The following is a 17935-nucleotide window of genomic DNA, read 5'->3' on the forward strand; positions in this document are numbered from 1 at the left end:
GCCCCTGCTTCCGTCACCAGCGTGCTCCGCCCCCTTTGCGTGGCGCGTCATCACCTAGCGCCCCCGCCAGGACGTGCGAGAAGCGACGGCGCAGCACGGAGCGACGCAGCCCCGGCTCCCCTTTCCCCCTTGCTGGGCGCGAGGTGTCTATGGGGCACCCGCTGCTGCCGCCGCTACCGCCACCGCCACCGCCGCTGGTTGCTGTCTCTATGGCGAGGAGGAGGAGGAGGAGCGCGAGCTCAGCGACACAAGTAGATCTTGCGTCTGCCGGGGGGAGGGGCGGATTGGGGAAGTCGGAAGGGGGCGGGAACGATGAACCGGAGAGGGTGAGAGATGGCGCCAGCTGGAACGCGGCAGGCGAAGGAAAGAGCTAGGCGGCGGGTGGAAGGGGGCAGGGTAACGGACTGAGGGTATGTCAAGGGGGTGGCGCGGGGTGATGACGTAAAGGCTTTGTACCTGGGGCTTCGACGCTGTTGGACGGAAATTGGGAGTGGAGGGCGGTGGCCTAGATCCTCAGCTCCTCGTATTTCTTCTCGCAACAGTTCTTTGGAGTCAGTCTGGCTCCAGTAAATGGTTATCAAGCACCTTCACACTGGCCCTCTGCCTGGGAAGAGAGTTATCTATGACTTGAATGCCTCTGTGCTGTTCTCTCGTTTCTTTGGGAGGTTGCAGTACGGAGATTCTATCCAGTAATGAGAAGGCCTCTGGTGCCTCCTCGGGGCTTCTGGAATTGTTGTAGAGAGAGAGAGGTGGAGAAAGCATTGTTAAGCCACAGGGTCTTGCTGAAGTGTGTGTTTGTGTGTGTGGCTGTCTGGGTGTGTGTGTTTAGCGGAGGGGGAGGGTAATATAGGAGCGGGGGTTCCCTGGATCTTTAGTTTCTGTTCTTGCAGCAGTCCAGGTTACATTTGTGACTGAAGTGTTGGCGGGGGTGGGTGGGGGGGCGATCATAATTCCCTTTCTTACCCTTGTTTGTTAGCATTTTTCAAACTACTGTGAAAAAATTAAGGAGCATTTGTAATTTTCCTGTCCCAAAATCAAAATGTTGGTCTGTACTCTATCATTATGTACCGTGATACTGTGTTTATGGACCAAAAACGTGAGATGTGTGTTTGGTAACCAGGGAAAAAAAAATGCTGTGGTTTTAGGAAATTAGAAACAATTTGAAGTGCATATTCTCTATTGTTCCCTCTCTTTTTCCTTCCTGCAGTTATGGACATTCAAATAGTTTCTGTGGCTGTTAGTTATTTTTCAGATAGATTTTGTTTGTTTTCGTTGTTGTTGGTTTACTAAAAAGTCCCTTCCAATCTGACTTGAATAAATGCCAGTAAAGTAGATTTTGTAATCAAATCAGATTTTGAATGTTCTATTTGTGAGTAAAAGCAAACACTACAGTTTTCCTAGTGACATCTGATCTTGTCACATGTGTATCAGTATTTAGCTTTTCATTTTTTATCTGGAAATGGATGTCTTTATAAAATTTTATCCAGGGAGTGAGTTGAATTCAAAGCAGTCTTCAATTAATGGAAAGTTTTTAAAAATGATTAGTATGTAAACATAAAAAAATACTGTTTTTACTTAATATTGATATTAGAACCAGAAAACCTATGTTGTGGTTCTTTTTTCCTTACCGATTAGTTACGTGCTTTTAGACAAGTCACTTCCCAAACGGATTTACATATGAGTCAAAGACTTCGAATAAATAATCTTTTAGATTTGTATCAACTCAATTAGTCTGTGATTCAGATTTCTGATATTGCTGGTTTTTATTTTGGTTTTTATTTTGACAGGTACAAAAATAAAGGATACAGTATTTTATGAAACAAACAAATCTTCAGTCAAGTATAACATTTTGATGCTTGGCATCTAGACTTCTTGTGCCCTCACTATGCCAGCAGCAACTGTAGATCATAGCCAAAGAATTTGTGAAGTTTGGGCCTGCAACCTGGATGAAGAGATGAAGAAAATTCGTCAAGTTATCCGAAAATACAATTATGTTGCTATGGTATGCCTATGATCAAATCCTTAAAATGTTTCTTATAACAGGGGAAGAGGGTTTTGAAAAGTCTTGAATTCAACCCATCTGGTTGATTTTTTTTTTTTTTAGGGCTTAACTTAATTATAAAAAGAAATTTTGTCAATTTCGTCCAGCCAGAGATCACCTGGAACACATCCGCAATGGGACAAATTGGGTTATTACTCATTGCAGTGAGGGAAAATGCATACCACTGGAACCATGGGACATTTGAGTAAGAGTGTTAGAAAAGACTTACAGGATTTGGGCTTGTGTCAGGTGGTTTTAAGGATTAAGGAAGCAGGGCCTTGCTCTGAATTGGATGCTGTTGGGAAGCTGGGATAATTTTGTGACAGGGTATCTTAATAAGGCCAAACTAGGATGAGAGAAGACTAGAGTGAGACTAAAGCTATAAAGAAGCAGCGGTTACTTATATTAGCCAAGGTAGAAGAATGTTTGATCAGATTTGTGGTTTGGACAATGTTTATGTTTTTGTCTGTGTTCAGTCATGATTAGAGTGGTCTTGTCTGGTGTTAAAGTGTGAAACTGTTTATATTCGGCAGAACAGTAGAACCTAGCTGTGAGTGCCAGTTCAGTTCCTAGCAACACTAAGGCTAACTGATAATACCAGATGAGCACCGCACTCAAAAGCTTGGGAGCTCCTGCATGTCTTTCTGAAAAAAAAAAAAAAAAAAAAAAAAAAGATCTCCCAGTGAAATATTATTGACCTGTGGTTTTTTCTTGTTCTTGTTGTTTGAATCATCATTGGAGTTGCATGAACACACTGTGCTGTTAAGCATCTCTGCTTTTGCATTTATTATTCAATCTACCTAGATCGTCTATTCAGTTAGTTTTGCTGCTTTACTACTGTATCTTGTCCATATGTTAGTTATTGTACTGTTTTCTAGATTGTAAGTTCTGTGAACAATGGGTTGTTCTCTTAGTCATCCTCATGACACACACAGCATAACACATAGCGTCCAGTAAAGTGGTTGTTGAGTTGGACTAAATTTAGAGAGGTTTTAATTTCTTTACTGTTTCTTAGGGACTTGATATTCAGATTTTTTTCTTAGGTTTTCAGTTTGAGTTTTAAAACTAAAGTGATGTATGATAGTATCCTCTTCTCAGTATTTTTAATGCAAATAAATGCGTTTGTGTGTGTAGGGGCAGGTTGACTGGTAAAAAAACAAATATTTGAGTGAACACATATAACCTATTTAATAAAGGTGTATTTACCCATAATTAGAAATGGTTTTTTTTTTTTAAGTCCCACAAAATAGAGACATGATAACATTCTACAAGAATAAGTGGCTATCATGCAGTTTTTGATGACATGCTTTCCCTAGAGTATAAAGACGGAGTACTGTCTTAGCCCAAGAAGTGACAAGGTTTTGGTGCTTAGACAAACCTTGTCTGAGAGAAACAATTGGAGAGTATGATGAATTTTCCATTTTTATTAACCAGTTCTTCATTGATTTTAATGCTAGCATTCTGTGGGCATAGTTTCACATACCCCTTGAAAAACATGAATGTATGATTTTTCCCCTTTCTTTGGGAATAGAGTACTTGGTTGCGTTTAGCATTCATATCTTATATGTAGTAATTTTTTATGGATGTGATATTTAATATTAAAAAAAGCCATTAAATTTGTAGAGTTTTATGGTTTTAAAAAGTAACAATTTTCATAGTTAAAAGGTAATTTGTAATTGAATATGAATGTATAGAATATTCTCTAGAATGGGATTCTTTGACTTGTACCAAAAATGATTTATTCTAACAATCTGTGGATTGTGGTTTTGACCATTTAGTAAATAATGAATCTTAAAACTATTTTACAGGATACCGAGTTTCCAGGTGTGGTTGCGAGACCTATTGGAGAATTCAGGAGCAATGCTGACTATCAGTACCAACTATTGCGATGTAATGTAGACTTGTTAAAGATAATTCAGCTAGGACTGACATTTATGAATGAGCAAGGAGAATACCCTCCAGGAACTTCAACTTGGCAGTTTAATTTTAAATTTAATTTGACGTAAGTGGGAAACAAATATAACCCAAACTTTTTTTAGCTTAATTGTAGAAATTGATTTCCCTCATGTATGGTGAATGAAATGCTAACTGAATTTGGCTCAGTTATCCTATAAATATTTAAAGCTTAAAATTCAAAAGATTAGATTTCTTATGGGATAAAAAAATTAGGATACAGGAGACTTAATATTCAAATACTTTGAATTATAGAGATGTTATTTGAAAAGTATGACTACCACTTTTTTTGAAATTTGGAAAACCTTGGGTATTGAACATACTTCTTGATAGAAAAAATAATGTTGCATTCGTTTTACTTTTAAACTTTGTGTGCAGTTTGAAATGTATATCTTTGTTGTAGTGGTTATCCCTGTGAAGAGATTTTTATTACAGTCAAACTCCAGTTTATGAATTGATTACATGTTAAAAGTAGTAAGACATTTCTTGGAAACTTGGGTGCATTTTCCGGTGAGATCAGTGTTATATAATATAGTCCCAGATCAGCCCAAAAAAACCTCTTGTAGCTTACCTATTGGAGAGAGAAAGGTATCCTTGAACTTGGTATTTCTTTCAGAAACAGTTCAGAATCTGCAGTATTCTGAATCTAGAATCTGAATTCTGACTCAAGACTTAGGTTAAAACCCAGTTTCCTTATTTGTAGTACTTCTGTATCATTTGTAAGAGTAGTCTTGATAGCTTAGGGAAGTTTAGAGTGGTGTTGGGTGAGGGCAGATTGTTTACAAACTTAGTGTGAGGTGGGGAAATGTTTAATATGTTCTTACTAAGTTATGATACTCTAGCATATCCTTCTGTTTGGCAGCGTGTACTTGTGTAATATGATCTTATATCTGGTTTAAAAAATAGTAAAAGAAGCTGTGGGACATTTAATAGTAGTGCCAGTGTAAGAACCTCCCATTGTCTGTACAATAATCTGATGGTTAGCATATCAGATCTAAAAGGTAGGGCTGGTGATTTTAGAGAGTAGGGTCAGTGGTATACTATGACTTCTAATTACATAATGTTTAGCCTCACTCTTTGTTTTACTTTGTTGGATTCCATAATGTATGCCAGAACCTTCTCAAGGGTAAAAAGTACTCCTGTCTATTCAAACTGGTAATAATCTTTTATAAGTACTACAAAAGATAACTGTTTTTAAAATTAGTTCTTAGCCATTTCATTTGTTCCATGTTACTTTTTCCCCAAGCTGATCATTAGGACATTGTTTTTTAACTAAGTTATTGTTGTGATGCAAATACATGAGTAGGAAGTAACCCTTCCCTGTCTTAATTTTGGTAAAATTGACATTTTCCTTCTTTAGAAACATCTTTGTCATAATAACAACTGCCTTATTGCAATCTTTGAAGGACTTTTTTTCTTATACAGAGAGGGCTGCTTGTTATCAAATTGATACTAATTTATTCCATTTATACTAATGTTAATGTCTGAGAAGAAGTTTAAGGAGAAGAATATAGTGAATCATGTTATTTAAGTAGAACCGATTAATTGGAAGGTAAACCTGGGACTACCTAATGTGGAGATAGAGCACCATGAATAGAATCTTGGATATTTTAAAGAAAGATGAAAATTGACTTTTTTATTGAGTGCCTAGATGTGTCAGCTGTGCTAGGCATCAGGGATATAGTGTTGAGGAAAGTTGCTCGTGGTCTTTATAACTTAGCGTTCCTGTAACTTGGCTGTCTGCTCTCCACCCGCCAAAGTCTGAGAGTCAGAATTGTTAGATAATGATCAGTGTATGGGAATTCTCTCCAAACTGAATTTGGAGTTGATACGTAGAATGACAAATGAAATGAGATACTGACGAGCTGTGCAGAAGAAAAGCTCTCTCAAAGGAGATGGGAACGAATTTCTAAAAAGTCATCAATTTGATGGTTATAGTAATTCTTGGTATTTGAGAGAATCATTTTAATAGTGTAGTAGAGGTTATAGGAGATTGTGGGTTCAGTGGTAACAGAAAGGAAGGTGATAATTCATTTAAGGAAAGTGGCAGTGAAAAGGACAAATAGAGACCACCGTAAGTAGACAGGACAGCAGAATCAAACAGGGTGGTTTTGATTTTGTTTGACAGATAGTGCACAGGCATTTGAAGGCTAAAGAGCAGTTGTCAGGTGTGGACATGCAGGCTCTTCCTAGTGTCTTTCAGGTAGCCTTTGCAGATTTTTGGAGCATATTATGCGTTCTTGGTTTGAGTTCATTAAATATTAAGTTTAGTAACCCTCTGTGTACTTGTGACAATCTGTATTCTAGTTTGCCTTTGCTCGTTTTAGTGTAAGCTTAAATATTAAAGTATGCATGTTTTAAAATGTAAAATACATGTTGAACCAGGAATGATTGAGGTTGGAAGGCATTTCCAAATTGAATCTTTAATCTGCTGTGTTTAAAATTGTGAATTTGTGTAGTAGGTTAAGTTTATACTTGTAGGTATGTCAAAAAAGTAGGGGCACCTGGTTTGCTCAGTTCAGTAGAGGATGTGACTCTTGATCTCGGAGTCTTGAGTTCAAGCCCCACGTTGAGCATGGAACCTGCTCTGAAAAAATGGTGAAAAGATATGTATTTATTGAATTTAACATACCTAGTTAAGTTAGTTAGTTTCTGTTTTTAGGATATTATTTGAGATGAGTAGCCTTGTATCTGCTTTTTGGGAAAGCCTTTTTTAGAGATTTGTACATGACTTTTCATTCCTGTTCAGTTATTAAAACTGGCTATTTTGCCACCTTGACTTTGATAGTGTTAGGAGAAATGACATTACTGTTCATTGTTGTTCTGAACAGATTGCTGTAATCAGTAAGCCAACCCTGCACCTGCAGCAGTTCTTAAGTTTTGACTAGACTGTATTTTAACTACTTTGTTGAGATTTGCATATTTTAATATTTTTCTACGCTTACTGGGATTTTTGAGGGTGGGGAATGATTTCAAAACTTGAAATGGATACTGTGGGAAAGGGACAGTCTGTTGATTCGGAGAATTGAGTTGTAGCAATTATGAAGCTTCCCTTACCAACAAGAAATTTTCTTCATCCTATTTAGAGATTTATTAGCCTACCTGTATGGAGCTTCCAGCTTTCTCTCTAATGAGTTGGGCATTATAAAACATAAAATTGGTCCCAGATTTTAAAATATTTATCCAAAGAAATTAAATGACAGTACCTTAACTTAATCTGAATTATGTGAATTATACAGAAAAAAAGAGATGATTTTGGTTGGTTATAATTTGCTAAAGCATGCCTCTCCTTGCAAGCGTCAGAGGTTGATGAGTGGGATGTCAGTTGTTTAGAGTACGTATATATATTTTTTAGGATTATTTTTTATTTACTTATTCTGAGAGCACACATGCGAGTGCAGGGAGGGGCAGAGAGAGAGGATCCCAAGCAGGCTCCGTGCTGTCAGCACAGAGCCCGACTTAGGGCTCAGTCCCATGAACCATGAGATCGTGACTTGAGCTGAAACCAAGAGTTGGATTCGTAACTGATGGAGCCACCAAGGCTCCCCAAGGTACACATTTTTAGTGTAATAAGGCCAATAATATCTGATGTTTAATGAAAAAACTTTGTGGTAGATTTATTCAGATAGAAATTTTGACATAAAGTGATGATCGCGGTTCCCTGGTGTTTTAAATGTTTCAGTGACTACTTTCGCTATTTTTTAAAAATGTTTATATTAAGGTATAGTTCACATACAATGATATACTGATTGCAGGTGCATAATGTAGTGATTTGACAATTCTGTCACCACAGTAAGTGTAGTTACCATCTGTCATCTGTACACATTTTGTTGTGTTATTTTTCAAAGACATTTAGAAGCAAACTGATTCCTACAGAATAGACCATAAGAATACTTTTCACCTAAGTGTAATGTTTTGTGTTTTTTTTTGGTGGGGGGGGAGGTTAATTAGTTTTCTTAAAGCTTTTAATAAAGTGATAGAAACCAGTATTCTTGCAACTAAAAAATAAAAATTTAGTGGGCATTGCACAAAATACTTTTCATGTATTTTCCGAAACCTGTACCTTTGTTTTGATCCTTTAACATTTTGGATACGCATGTGTTCGTACTTAGAAATTAGGGATTTCTTCTTGGCTTAAGTAAAATCTTGAAGGATTGGTTTATATTTAGATTTCCTGGCTTGATTTTTGGAAGGTAATTTTCTAGGATTAAGATTGTTAGAAGAAATTATTGCTGTTACAGCAAAGCCTTTCATTTTAAATCTTTTACTGGTTGTTGGAGCCGTTTGAATGGCTCATCATTAGGGAGGGAAGGGATCTCCTTTTTCTTTCCGTTGGAATGTAGTTTTAACTTAGCCACATCGGATATTTTCCTCTTGGTCTCCTTTCTGGTGCTGCTGGGAGCATGGGACATGGATATAGGCTGTCACCCCTGTGGCTACAGCTCCATCTGGCAGCAATAAAAAAGGCTGCTGAGACTGAAAGCCCCTGAAAAGAACATGTCTTTTACTTTGAGTGGTAGCCCCTGGTGAGTAGAAGACCTTTTTTTTCAAACTCAGTTAAATTTATTGAACTTGTGAAAGGCTAGTGAAATTGAGCTGTAGTGAAGATTAAAATCTCCCCCTTGGACTGTTTCTGAATGAGGCTTTACTGAATACTTTTCTAAAATAATAATCTTTACATTTAAATTGCATTTTCCTTCATATCTGTGAAGCACTGGAATAATTGGACCCAAGCCAATCTTCTATTTTGTTCTTTCTGGTCCCATAGCTGTTGGATGTAAGTGGGAGAAAACCAGTTTGTTTGAAGAATGGCACTTTTGAAGGTTGTCTTTCTTTTTCTCCTGCCAGGGAGGACATGTATGCCCAGGACTCTATAGAGCTACTAACAACATCTGGCATCCAGTTTAAAAAACATGAGGAGGAAGGAATTGAGACCCAGTACTTCGCAGAACTTCTTATGACATCGGGAGTGGTCCTCTGCGAAGGGGTCAAATGGTTATCATTTCATAGGTAAAAAGATTGCACTGAAAATGGCATTTGTGTTTGCATTTCCTAGCTGCTTCACACCTGGTGTGGGTCACTGTTTTCAGCAGTTTCAGGCTTAATACCACAAGGAATTGGCTGCCACATAGCAGTCTCCTCTTTTAAGAAGCTAATGTTGGTTTCCTTAAGGTTTAATGTAAAGATACATGATTCATTTTTGCCTATGAGAGCTACGGTATGGCATAGTGGAAAGAGTAAGGCTGGAAAAGTAGATCTTGGTTTAAATCCAGCAGTGCCATTTGGAATCAGTGTTACCAAGAGTTACTTAACATTTCTGAGCCTTAGAATAAAACCATTCCTGGGGCGCCTGGGTGGCTCAGTTGGTTGAGCGTCCGATTTCGGCTCAGGTCATCTCATGGCTTGTGGGTTCGAGCCCCACATCGGGCTCTGTGCTGACAGCTTTGGATTCTGTATCTCCCTCTCTCTCCCTGCCCCTTCCCCTGCTCACGCTCTGTCTCTCTCCTCAGAAGCAAATAAACATTAAAAAAATTAAAGAACAAAACCACTTGTTAAAAAAATATTTAATGCTTACCAGACCAGTGCCAAGCACAGTGATGTAAAATTCTAGGAATTAAGCTGTGAATAAAACAGACCAAAATCCTCATCCTCATGAAGTTTATATTCTGATGGGAGTTGGCAATTTGTTAAAATGAAGAAATTTATATTGTTGTTTGTTAGATGTTAATAAGTGCTATGAAGAAAAAAGCGAAGAGAATGCTAGGGGTGGGTGGGTGTGGTGGATTTTAATTTTTTTTCAAATAGAGTGATCAGTAAGACATCACCTAGATAAATATCTTGTTTTAATGATCAATAATAACATATTTTGAGCATCTGGTAAAAAGCTTTGCACACAGTAAATTCTCAATAAATGGTCATTTTTAATTCTTTGTTATTATAAAACTGGATTGTTGAAGAGAATTTCTAGGAAGGGAATTAGTTCATTTTGTACAAACAGACTTCCAGATAAGACAAAGAGTTTTCCTATCTAGGTGAACTAAATTAAACTGGAAGCCAGGGAGTAAAAGTGGCCTTGGGAATGATTTTCTTTGACTTTAGCTATGTCTTTTTTTTTTTTTTTTTTTTAATTTTTTTTTTTTTCAACGTTTATTTTTATTTTTGGGACAGAGAGAGACAGAGCATGAATGGGGGAGGGGCAGAGCGAGAGGGAGACACAGAATCGGAAACAGGCTCCAGGCTCTGAGCCATCAGCCCAGAGCCCGACGCGGGGCTCGAACTCACGGACCGCGAGATCGTGACCTGGCTGAAGTCGGACGCTCAACCGACTGCGCCACCCAGGCGCCCCAACTTTAGCTATGTCTTTAAAAAGGATTGTATTATGCAGACATTAATATCCTTACGTTGGGTTCATTTCACACATATTTTTAAAAAGTCAGAGTCTCCTGTGTGCTTTAGAATTTCTAGCTCTGGTTTGTGTGGAATGACTTTGGTGAAGGAGTATTCATATTGTAAACTCTGCTATAGTACTAAGCAGTAATTTTTGAGTTGGGGGTATTGAACATGCCATTTCTCACCTGTTCTCTCTTCTCTCTTCTCCATTTGAGCCTCTACCTCGGGAGACCAGACTCAAGTCTTTGTTAATTTGAGGAATGTTTTTTCAGTTTTTTTTTTTTTTTTTTTTTTAACTTTTATGGTCATGACTAGAAAGCATCATCATGTCCTTTTGCTGTATATGATCTATTCTTTGATTCAAAAAGTACTCTGAGAAAATACTGTGTGTTAGACGGTAGGGATATTGAAATGAACAAAACCAGAAAGGGTTCATGTCTTCTTAGAGTGTGGAGTCTAAATGAGACTCTGGTATTTGTCAAGATTTTATTCTAAATGTCATTAACTGTTTTCTTCACATTCTAGCCTATTTCTAGGAGATAAAAACTAGTTTAAGAAATTTATAAATTCCAAATTTTAATGTAATCTTTTACTAGCAGTAAACAAATGCTATATTGACTTATATTTAGTTAGATAGCAGTTACTTCCTTGCCAATTGCCAGAAATGTAAAGGTTTCTGCTGTTGGTATTCATTAGTGGTCTTCAATGGTAAAACTTCCTTCTTTTAAAATTAGAAATAATTCTGAACATTAAATAGAAATTTTATTTGTATCCCTCCACAAGATATGTTAATAGCATCTCTTATCAAATATTTACTGAGTTCCAACTAAGTGAAATAAAAGATTTTTTAAAGATATATTTTAAAATGTGATTCCTACCAGACTAGTGGAAAACACAATACATGTATTTTAAAGGGTAGTACAAGAAAACAATCTGTATAAGAAATCACAGGGAGCTAGTCTCTTCAGGGAAGGCATCCTGTAAGAGGTCCTTGAAGAAAAGGTAGACAGGGCAAAAAGGGTGTGTAATTGTGGCACAGGAATGTAGGGAGATACAAAGCTGTGGAAAAAGTTAAACGGTTGAGATAGATCTTGCTTGAAAATGTGGGAGTTGGTATTTCATTCTTTGGATAACAGTTCTCAGTGTTTACTACTTTTACTTCTTCCATCTGCAGCATTTCCCTTATTTTATCTTGAGGAGTCATAATGAGATAGGAACAGAATTTTGAGGGAAGAGGTTGATTGATGAAGTCACTTGAGGAAATAAGATATTCCATTAGGGAATTACTCTTTGGATTTTTAAGTATATGACCTCTTTATGTAAAATATGGGAAGGTTTGTAATCTTTTTGCCAGTTCTGCTACCTTTTGACCTTTTTAGCCAGGTTTCCATTCATCTTTATTTTTCCACTTCCATAGTTACTTAAATTTTTTTGAGACATCCATGGGTGGTTTGATACCCTTCTAAAAGAATTCTCCTTTCAGAGGTCATCAGATTGTAATCTAGTGACTGCAGGCTCGGGATGCTAGTATAGATCTGTGTAGTGATGTCTCTGAATGAAAGTGACATGTTCTTATTACTGTTGGTAAGATGGTGGTATTTTCCTATTACCATTATAAACGTATCTGTTATTCTTGTGTGCATTTTTTAATTTTTTTGGTTGATTCCAAAAAAATTTTTGGTTGATTTTGGAATACAGTTGTGACTCACTTAAAATTTGTATTGGGAAAAAAAATTATTTTTCTTCATCTCTGGTATTTACGTGCCTCTGTTCTGTATTTAACCCTTTTGTAGTGGTTATGACTTTGGCTATTTAATCAAAATCCTGACCAACTCTAACTTGCCTGAAGAAGAACTTGACTTCTTTGAGATTCTTCGATTATTTTTTCCTGTCATATATGATGTGAAGTACCTCATGAAGAGCTGCAAAAATCTCAAAGTAAGGTTTCAAGTGGCTTTACCTGTAACTCACACACTATTTAGACCGAGTGACTGATAAATGAGATCCTAGCCTGGGATGTTTTTAGCCATATTTTAAGTTTTGAAGTGCAATTACATCGTCTTGTCATTTGATTCTATTTGTTGCATAAATAATTCATAAGAAATCCCTTTTCAGAGCTTCAGTATATGGGCAGAATAAGTTTTCAACAAAATTCAAACCAAGAGTCAGATTTTCATCATTGCCAGATTGAAAATCCTAACCTACGTGAAAATGTAAGGGCTAGTGAGTTCTCATGCACAAAAATGCAAGTTCTTACTGCCCAACACGCACATAATCTATCCATGCCAGATAAATCTGAGGTGGCCATCAACATGCACCTGTAAACGTGACAGAGTTTTCCCTTCAGCTTGGAGAGAAATTATTTTGTTGCGTCTAGTCCTAGGATCATGTTCCTAGGATTACTTTATGTGGCTAAAAAGGTCGTTTTTTTTGTTGTTTGTTTTTCCTGGTCCAAAAGATGTTAAGTTGTTAGTGGTAAGTGCTAGTAAATGTGTAGGTCCTGTCTAGACAGTAGCTTACATCCTGACCCTGCTGAACGTGTGTGTAATAATTTGTTACTTGTGAATAACTTCTTTCCAAAGGAGCATTTCTTTAATAAGTAGAAGTAGAAGTTCCTTCCGTTTGGGAATGAACTTTATTTTGGGAATGGGCTTTATTTTTTTTCAGGGGTGTTTGTATTTAAGCTGCAACTGAAAAGCACAATTCGGTAAAGTGGTGGCTTCGTAGAACCTACGTGAAGGCTGATCACATTTTCTTACCAGGTTTTTAGAAGTGCAAATAAAGTTACACTTTTAGGAGATGGTAAAAACTTTCAGAGCTTTACTTTTAGCCAGAAAGAAATAAGTTAGGAGCTGAGTAAGGAAACTTTGCTTTTGACAAGTGAACTCAAAATCAGAAGAAAAGTAGCCTTTTGGCCAAAGTTTGCTTCCTTTTTTACAGAATATGGCCTATAACTGGGGACATTTTTAAGGAAGGTTCCTTCATGTTTGTAGCACCCAAGAGCAGCAGAATTCTGTGCAGTTTGAAGAGACTTGCAGCTGTGACTGTAGTGAAGTTGCAGCAGGATAGCCTTATTGCTGTAGGAGCTCAGTCCACCCCCGAAAGTTGCTGAGAATCCATGGCCTCATGGCCATGTTCATTAATCTGGCTTTGGAAATGCTTTTTAAATGTTCATTAATCTGGCTTTGGAAATGCTTTTTAAAATTTGACGTATCTCTACAATGACACTTTTCAGGAACAGAATGAAATCCTTGCTCACTGTGTGTACGATATTGGAAAAGTTCTGCACATAGCAGATAATTCTGAATATACCCTGCGTGAGCTGCTGTATTAAATTTAGGTTAACGACAAAGGTGCTTTTTGACCTCCAGTCAGCCTTGCTGAATGACCCTATTCTGTTGCCCTTCTAAGCAGCTGCTAATGATACCTAATCCTCATGTTATTTTTAAGCACAGAAGCAAGTCCCGTCTGTGCACGGCACTGTTTCACGCTGTGAAACAGAGGAGGGTTAGTAGGAATTTGTGCTGCTTTTGTTGTCTGACCCGATCTTTCTTTCATTACTCTCCTCCTATTCTCCCCCCATTATTCTGCTTCCCTCTCTTCCTTCCTCTGTGCTTTTTCCCTTTTATTCTTTTTTCTCTTCCTTCTTTTCACTCTTTCTTTTTTAAGCCTGGCAATATTAACATAAGCAGATATTTAGCAGACCCTTCGAAGGACACATAACTGCATGCTCTTCTTTTTCACAGAACCGTAATTAAGCACTTAGTGAATTTTTAAGGATTTGGCTAGTTATAATAGCTTTCTTTTGTACAAATTATTTAGATGAAACTATTTAGAGATTGGGAAGAAGCTTAAGAGAATTTGATAGGAGCTGCCGATGGTCAGTTTTCTATTGATGGATGGATTGACTGTGCAGGTACTTAATAAATGTCCCCCAGTATACCTGTTCCCTTGTATAGGATCTTCTCCCCCCATAGTTTCAGCAAAGTTACTTGCCTGTCACATGACTTGAAGCATATGATGAAGATAAATTTTCCCAATTAGGATCTCATCTTCTACTAAATCAGAAGTTTCCCCCATACTCAATGAATAATTTGTAATTCACAGTCTCTTTTTTCTAATCTTCATGAGGTCCATCTTTACATGCTAAAGTCCATTCCTATTTTGGTCAGTGTCTAAGTGATGTAATGTGTGAATTTGGGTATTGTATGGTTTCTGTTTTGACAGACAAGTTTTCTTTCTTCTAGGGTGGTTTACAGGAAGTTGCTGAACAGTTAGAGCTGGAACGGATAGGACCACAGCATCAAGCAGGATCTGATTCATTGCTCACAGGAATGGCCTTTTTCAAAATGAGAGAAGTATGAAGACATCAGTGCCTTTTTCTCAGTTGGTTGTTAGGTTGAGAACATTAAAAATCTTATGGCAAAAGTGTTTGGGCAATAAGTGTTATTAAATGAAGATACAATTAGAGGTACCATGGAAGTTGTGTCCACCACGCTTGAATGAAAGTATTCAAAAATAAGTCCTCTTGAAATGTAGTTCAGAATGAAATGAAAACAAATGAGTTCTTCATAGACTGGAAAATGAAACAACTTAAACTACTTTAGGAGTCATGTAGCTCCAACTGTACTATTTCTTAGATGAGAAAACTGAAGCTAGAGGCTAGTAACTTTTGTCCAGAGTCTCACACACAATACTAGTGGGCAAACTCCAGCATTCTTTCTGCAGACCACATCAGTGCTGCTCTGCCGAGTCAAGGAGTCTATTCATTAGGTTTCCCCAGCATTGTCTTGTCCAGTAAAACACCATTTGCTTATGCCATTTTTCAGCACTTGGAGGATTTATAGGGTAGTGCTTATATAGTGCTTTTAGTAGACTGAGTCTGACAAGAGGTTCTGAATTCTCAAGTGGTTAAGTAAATCTGAAGTAGCTGTAAATCAAAAATCGTAATTGAGCAGAGCCCTATAAGTGGCAACACACAGACCAAAGCTAGGTATGGAAGAGTGGGATTGAATGAACCCAAGTCTACTCCTAGCTTATGTAATGAAGTGATCTACGCAGGTATACCTCACTGTAAATTAAATGCAAAGAAAAGAAAGTTTTCCTTTTTGCAAAATAGAACTGTAGAATTCTTTTGAGTATATCTTCTTAGATACTAAAGAATTGACTAAGAACTATTTGGAAATTTAAAACTTTTGTAGCAATGTGTTAATAATAGCGTAATAGTTGTTTGCCAAGTATTGACTCAGAAGTGATTTGGAATGTCTATTCGTGACAAGTAAATACTTTGTTTTGTACTTCTGCCCAGTGCTACATTAGGGAATTAAAACAACCTTTTGGATTTTCAGCTTCGCATTTTAGAAATACCTTAATGGTTCAGTGAATGGTGGATTCTCTGCTACTAATTTGTTATCTTTATTTTTCTTGGCTTCTTCAAGAATAGTAACCTAGTGTGAATGTTGAGATTTTACCGTCCAAAACATGTTTAGGGTTTGATTGTTTTCAGCCAACTCAGCCTTGTATGTAGACAAGGCTACTTGCCTGATGCCTAAACTTTTTCTCCTATCATTGGCTATATTCATTCATTTTCACTGTTAAATTGTTGAATGGAATAAAAATGCCTGCCGTTTTCCCGTGATGACAAATTCTCATTAAACTGGTCTAAATGTTAATAGGAAAGACACACATTTGATACATTTCTTTGTAATCTTTTTCTTTGGTTTCTTTTGAGCTCCGTACTTCTTGAGAACATTAGTCTTACTCATTGAATTTGAAATGTGTGGCCTCAAAGGAGCACCATAGGAAAGAGCTATCATTTTAGTTAATGAACAGTCAGTACTTACATTGCTGAAATATAAGTTACCAGTGGTACCTTTTGGTTAAAATTATCTTTTTTTTTTTTTCCCCAAAATTCCTTTTTAGATGTTCTTTGAAGATCATATTGATGATGCCAAATATTGTGGTCATTTGTATGGCCTTGGTTCTGGTTCATCCTATGTACAGAATGGCACAGGGAATGCATATGAAGAGGAAGCCAACAAGCAGTCATGACATGAAATAGTCCTTTTATTTTTATTTGAGCTACACACAAGCTTGGATATAGGTTTTATCTCTGGTTGAATCCCTTGAACGATAGATGATACTTTTTTTTTTTTTTCTTTCATAGCCCATTTTATTTTCTGCCTTCCAGTACTAGTATGACCATTCCTATCTCAGATCTTAATAACTAGAAAAGCATTCAGGTTAAATTTGGCCTTAATATACTTGTTAGCAGGCATGTGTGACAGAGAGTGGGGAAAGCTGCATCATATTGAGTATTTTGATAAACTTTACCTGCTTGGGCTTGGTTTGTTTTTCCCCCTTCGTAAATTAACTAGCACTGACTGTAATTTATTTCCCTGTTTCATGTCTCCCTTCCATTCTACAGGAGTTTTAGCTATTTTGAGATTGTGGACCATCAATTTTGCACTTTAGAGAGTGATTCTGACTCAAATCCTCTGTTTTATCAGAAATTTTGGCTTTTCTTGCTCTTAGCTGGAAAAATGACCATCTGCCAATCTTATACAGTATTTACTTGTTTTTGACCCATGGAAATAGCACACGCATTGTGCAAACGGTTGATTCAGCAAGACTACAAAAAAAAAAAAAAAAAAGACAAAAAAACTACTGAGGAGCTTAGTAACTGCTGTTTCTGTACGTAGTGTTTCATCTTCCAAGCACATCTAGTGTCTGTCAGTGTCTCATTGGCATGTGTAGGCTGCTCTGACCGAAGAATTTTTCAAACCAGCTTTACACCCTTCAGGAACAATCCCTTGTGATTGGATATTTAGTGTCTGCCAGGAAACTGGTATCCAAGATATTGAAGCTGCAGTTATTTTATGATAGCACACTTCCCTTTGATCTGCTTCTTTTTATTCTGTCACTGTTTACCCTGTTTTTAATTTTTAAAAAATTGTATAGCCATGCTTAACGACACTCTTACTTTGTTGATTCCACAAATCAGTTTCTTTAAAGTCCAAAGATAGCAAGTCTTTAGGTATATTTTGTACCAGATTAAATTAGAAGAAGAAAAAATTGTGCTTTCATAGTTGTTACAAAGATGAATAATGCAGAGATTTGGTGCACAACAACAAAATACAAAAATATATTCTATATATAAAGTCATATATATACATACACACATACGTACATATATATATGTACGTATGTGTGTATGTATATATATGGCTATATATAGCTAATAAAATGACCTGAGGAGTGTAATGCTTGTTTATTTTTTTGTGTATATCTTTGCAATCTATTTTATATATATTGACAAGAGAGACTGTGAAATATTTAGCCATGCAGAATATGTGACCAGACCAGAGCATGTGTAGGAAGACATTTTGGTAATCATTAACTCTGCCCTGAAATGATAGACTACAAGTTACGATGTGTGTTATCTACATTTCAATCAGTAATACTAGCAAATCTCCACATGTTAGCCACATTGGTTTGTTTCCTTTGTACATTCTTTATTCATGATATTAAAATGCTGTAACTGGGTGGTCC

General features: G+C 36.9%; 1 protein-coding gene across 4 annotated transcripts; it reads left to right on the forward strand.

The window, feature by feature from the left end:
- The first annotated feature begins 142 nt into the window (after window positions 1-142).
- CNOT7 (CCR4-NOT transcription complex subunit 7) lies at window positions 143-17488 on the forward strand. Of its 4 annotated transcripts, none has more exons than XM_043560108.1 (7): window positions 143-251; window positions 1788-2002; window positions 3850-4043; window positions 8843-9004; window positions 12178-12322; window positions 14632-14742; window positions 16307-17488. In XM_043560108.1, exons 2-7 carry the CDS (start codon window positions 1886-1888, stop codon window positions 16433-16435), a joined length of 858 nt encoding a protein of 285 aa, XP_043416043.1. In that variant the 5' UTR covers window positions 143-251; window positions 1788-1885; the 3' UTR covers window positions 16436-17488. The 4 variants fall into 4 exon arrangements, with proteins under 4 accessions (XP_043416043.1, XP_043416063.1, XP_043416053.1 ...); XM_043560118.1 differs by lacking the exon at window positions 143-251 and adding an exon at window positions 529-551; XM_043560128.1 differs by lacking the exon at window positions 8843-9004.
- The last annotated feature ends 447 nt before the right edge of the window (window positions 17489-17935 follow it).

This window comes from Prionailurus bengalensis, chromosome B1 (assembly GCF_016509475.1).
Source record: "Prionailurus bengalensis isolate Pbe53 chromosome B1, Fcat_Pben_1.1_paternal_pri, whole genome shotgun sequence".
NCBI classification, from domain to species: Eukaryota; Metazoa; Chordata; class Mammalia; order Carnivora; family Felidae; genus Prionailurus; species Prionailurus bengalensis.

What these genes read in the sequence shown, in the direction of transcription:
- CNOT7 (XM_043560108.1), top strand. Translation starts at nt 1,886, where the DNA reads ATGCCAGCAGCAACTGTAGATCATAGCCAAAGAATTTGTGAAGTTTGG. An exon ending in AAATGGTTATCATTTCATAG is followed by an intron (nt 9,005 to 12,177) that starts GTAAAAAGATTG and finishes ACCCTTTTGTAG; the next exon opens with TGGTTATGACTTTGGCTATT. An exon ending in AGAGCTGCAAAAATCTCAAA is followed by an intron (nt 12,323 to 14,631) that starts GTAAGGTTTCAA and finishes TCTTTCTTCTAG; the next exon opens with GGTGGTTTACAGGAAGTTGC.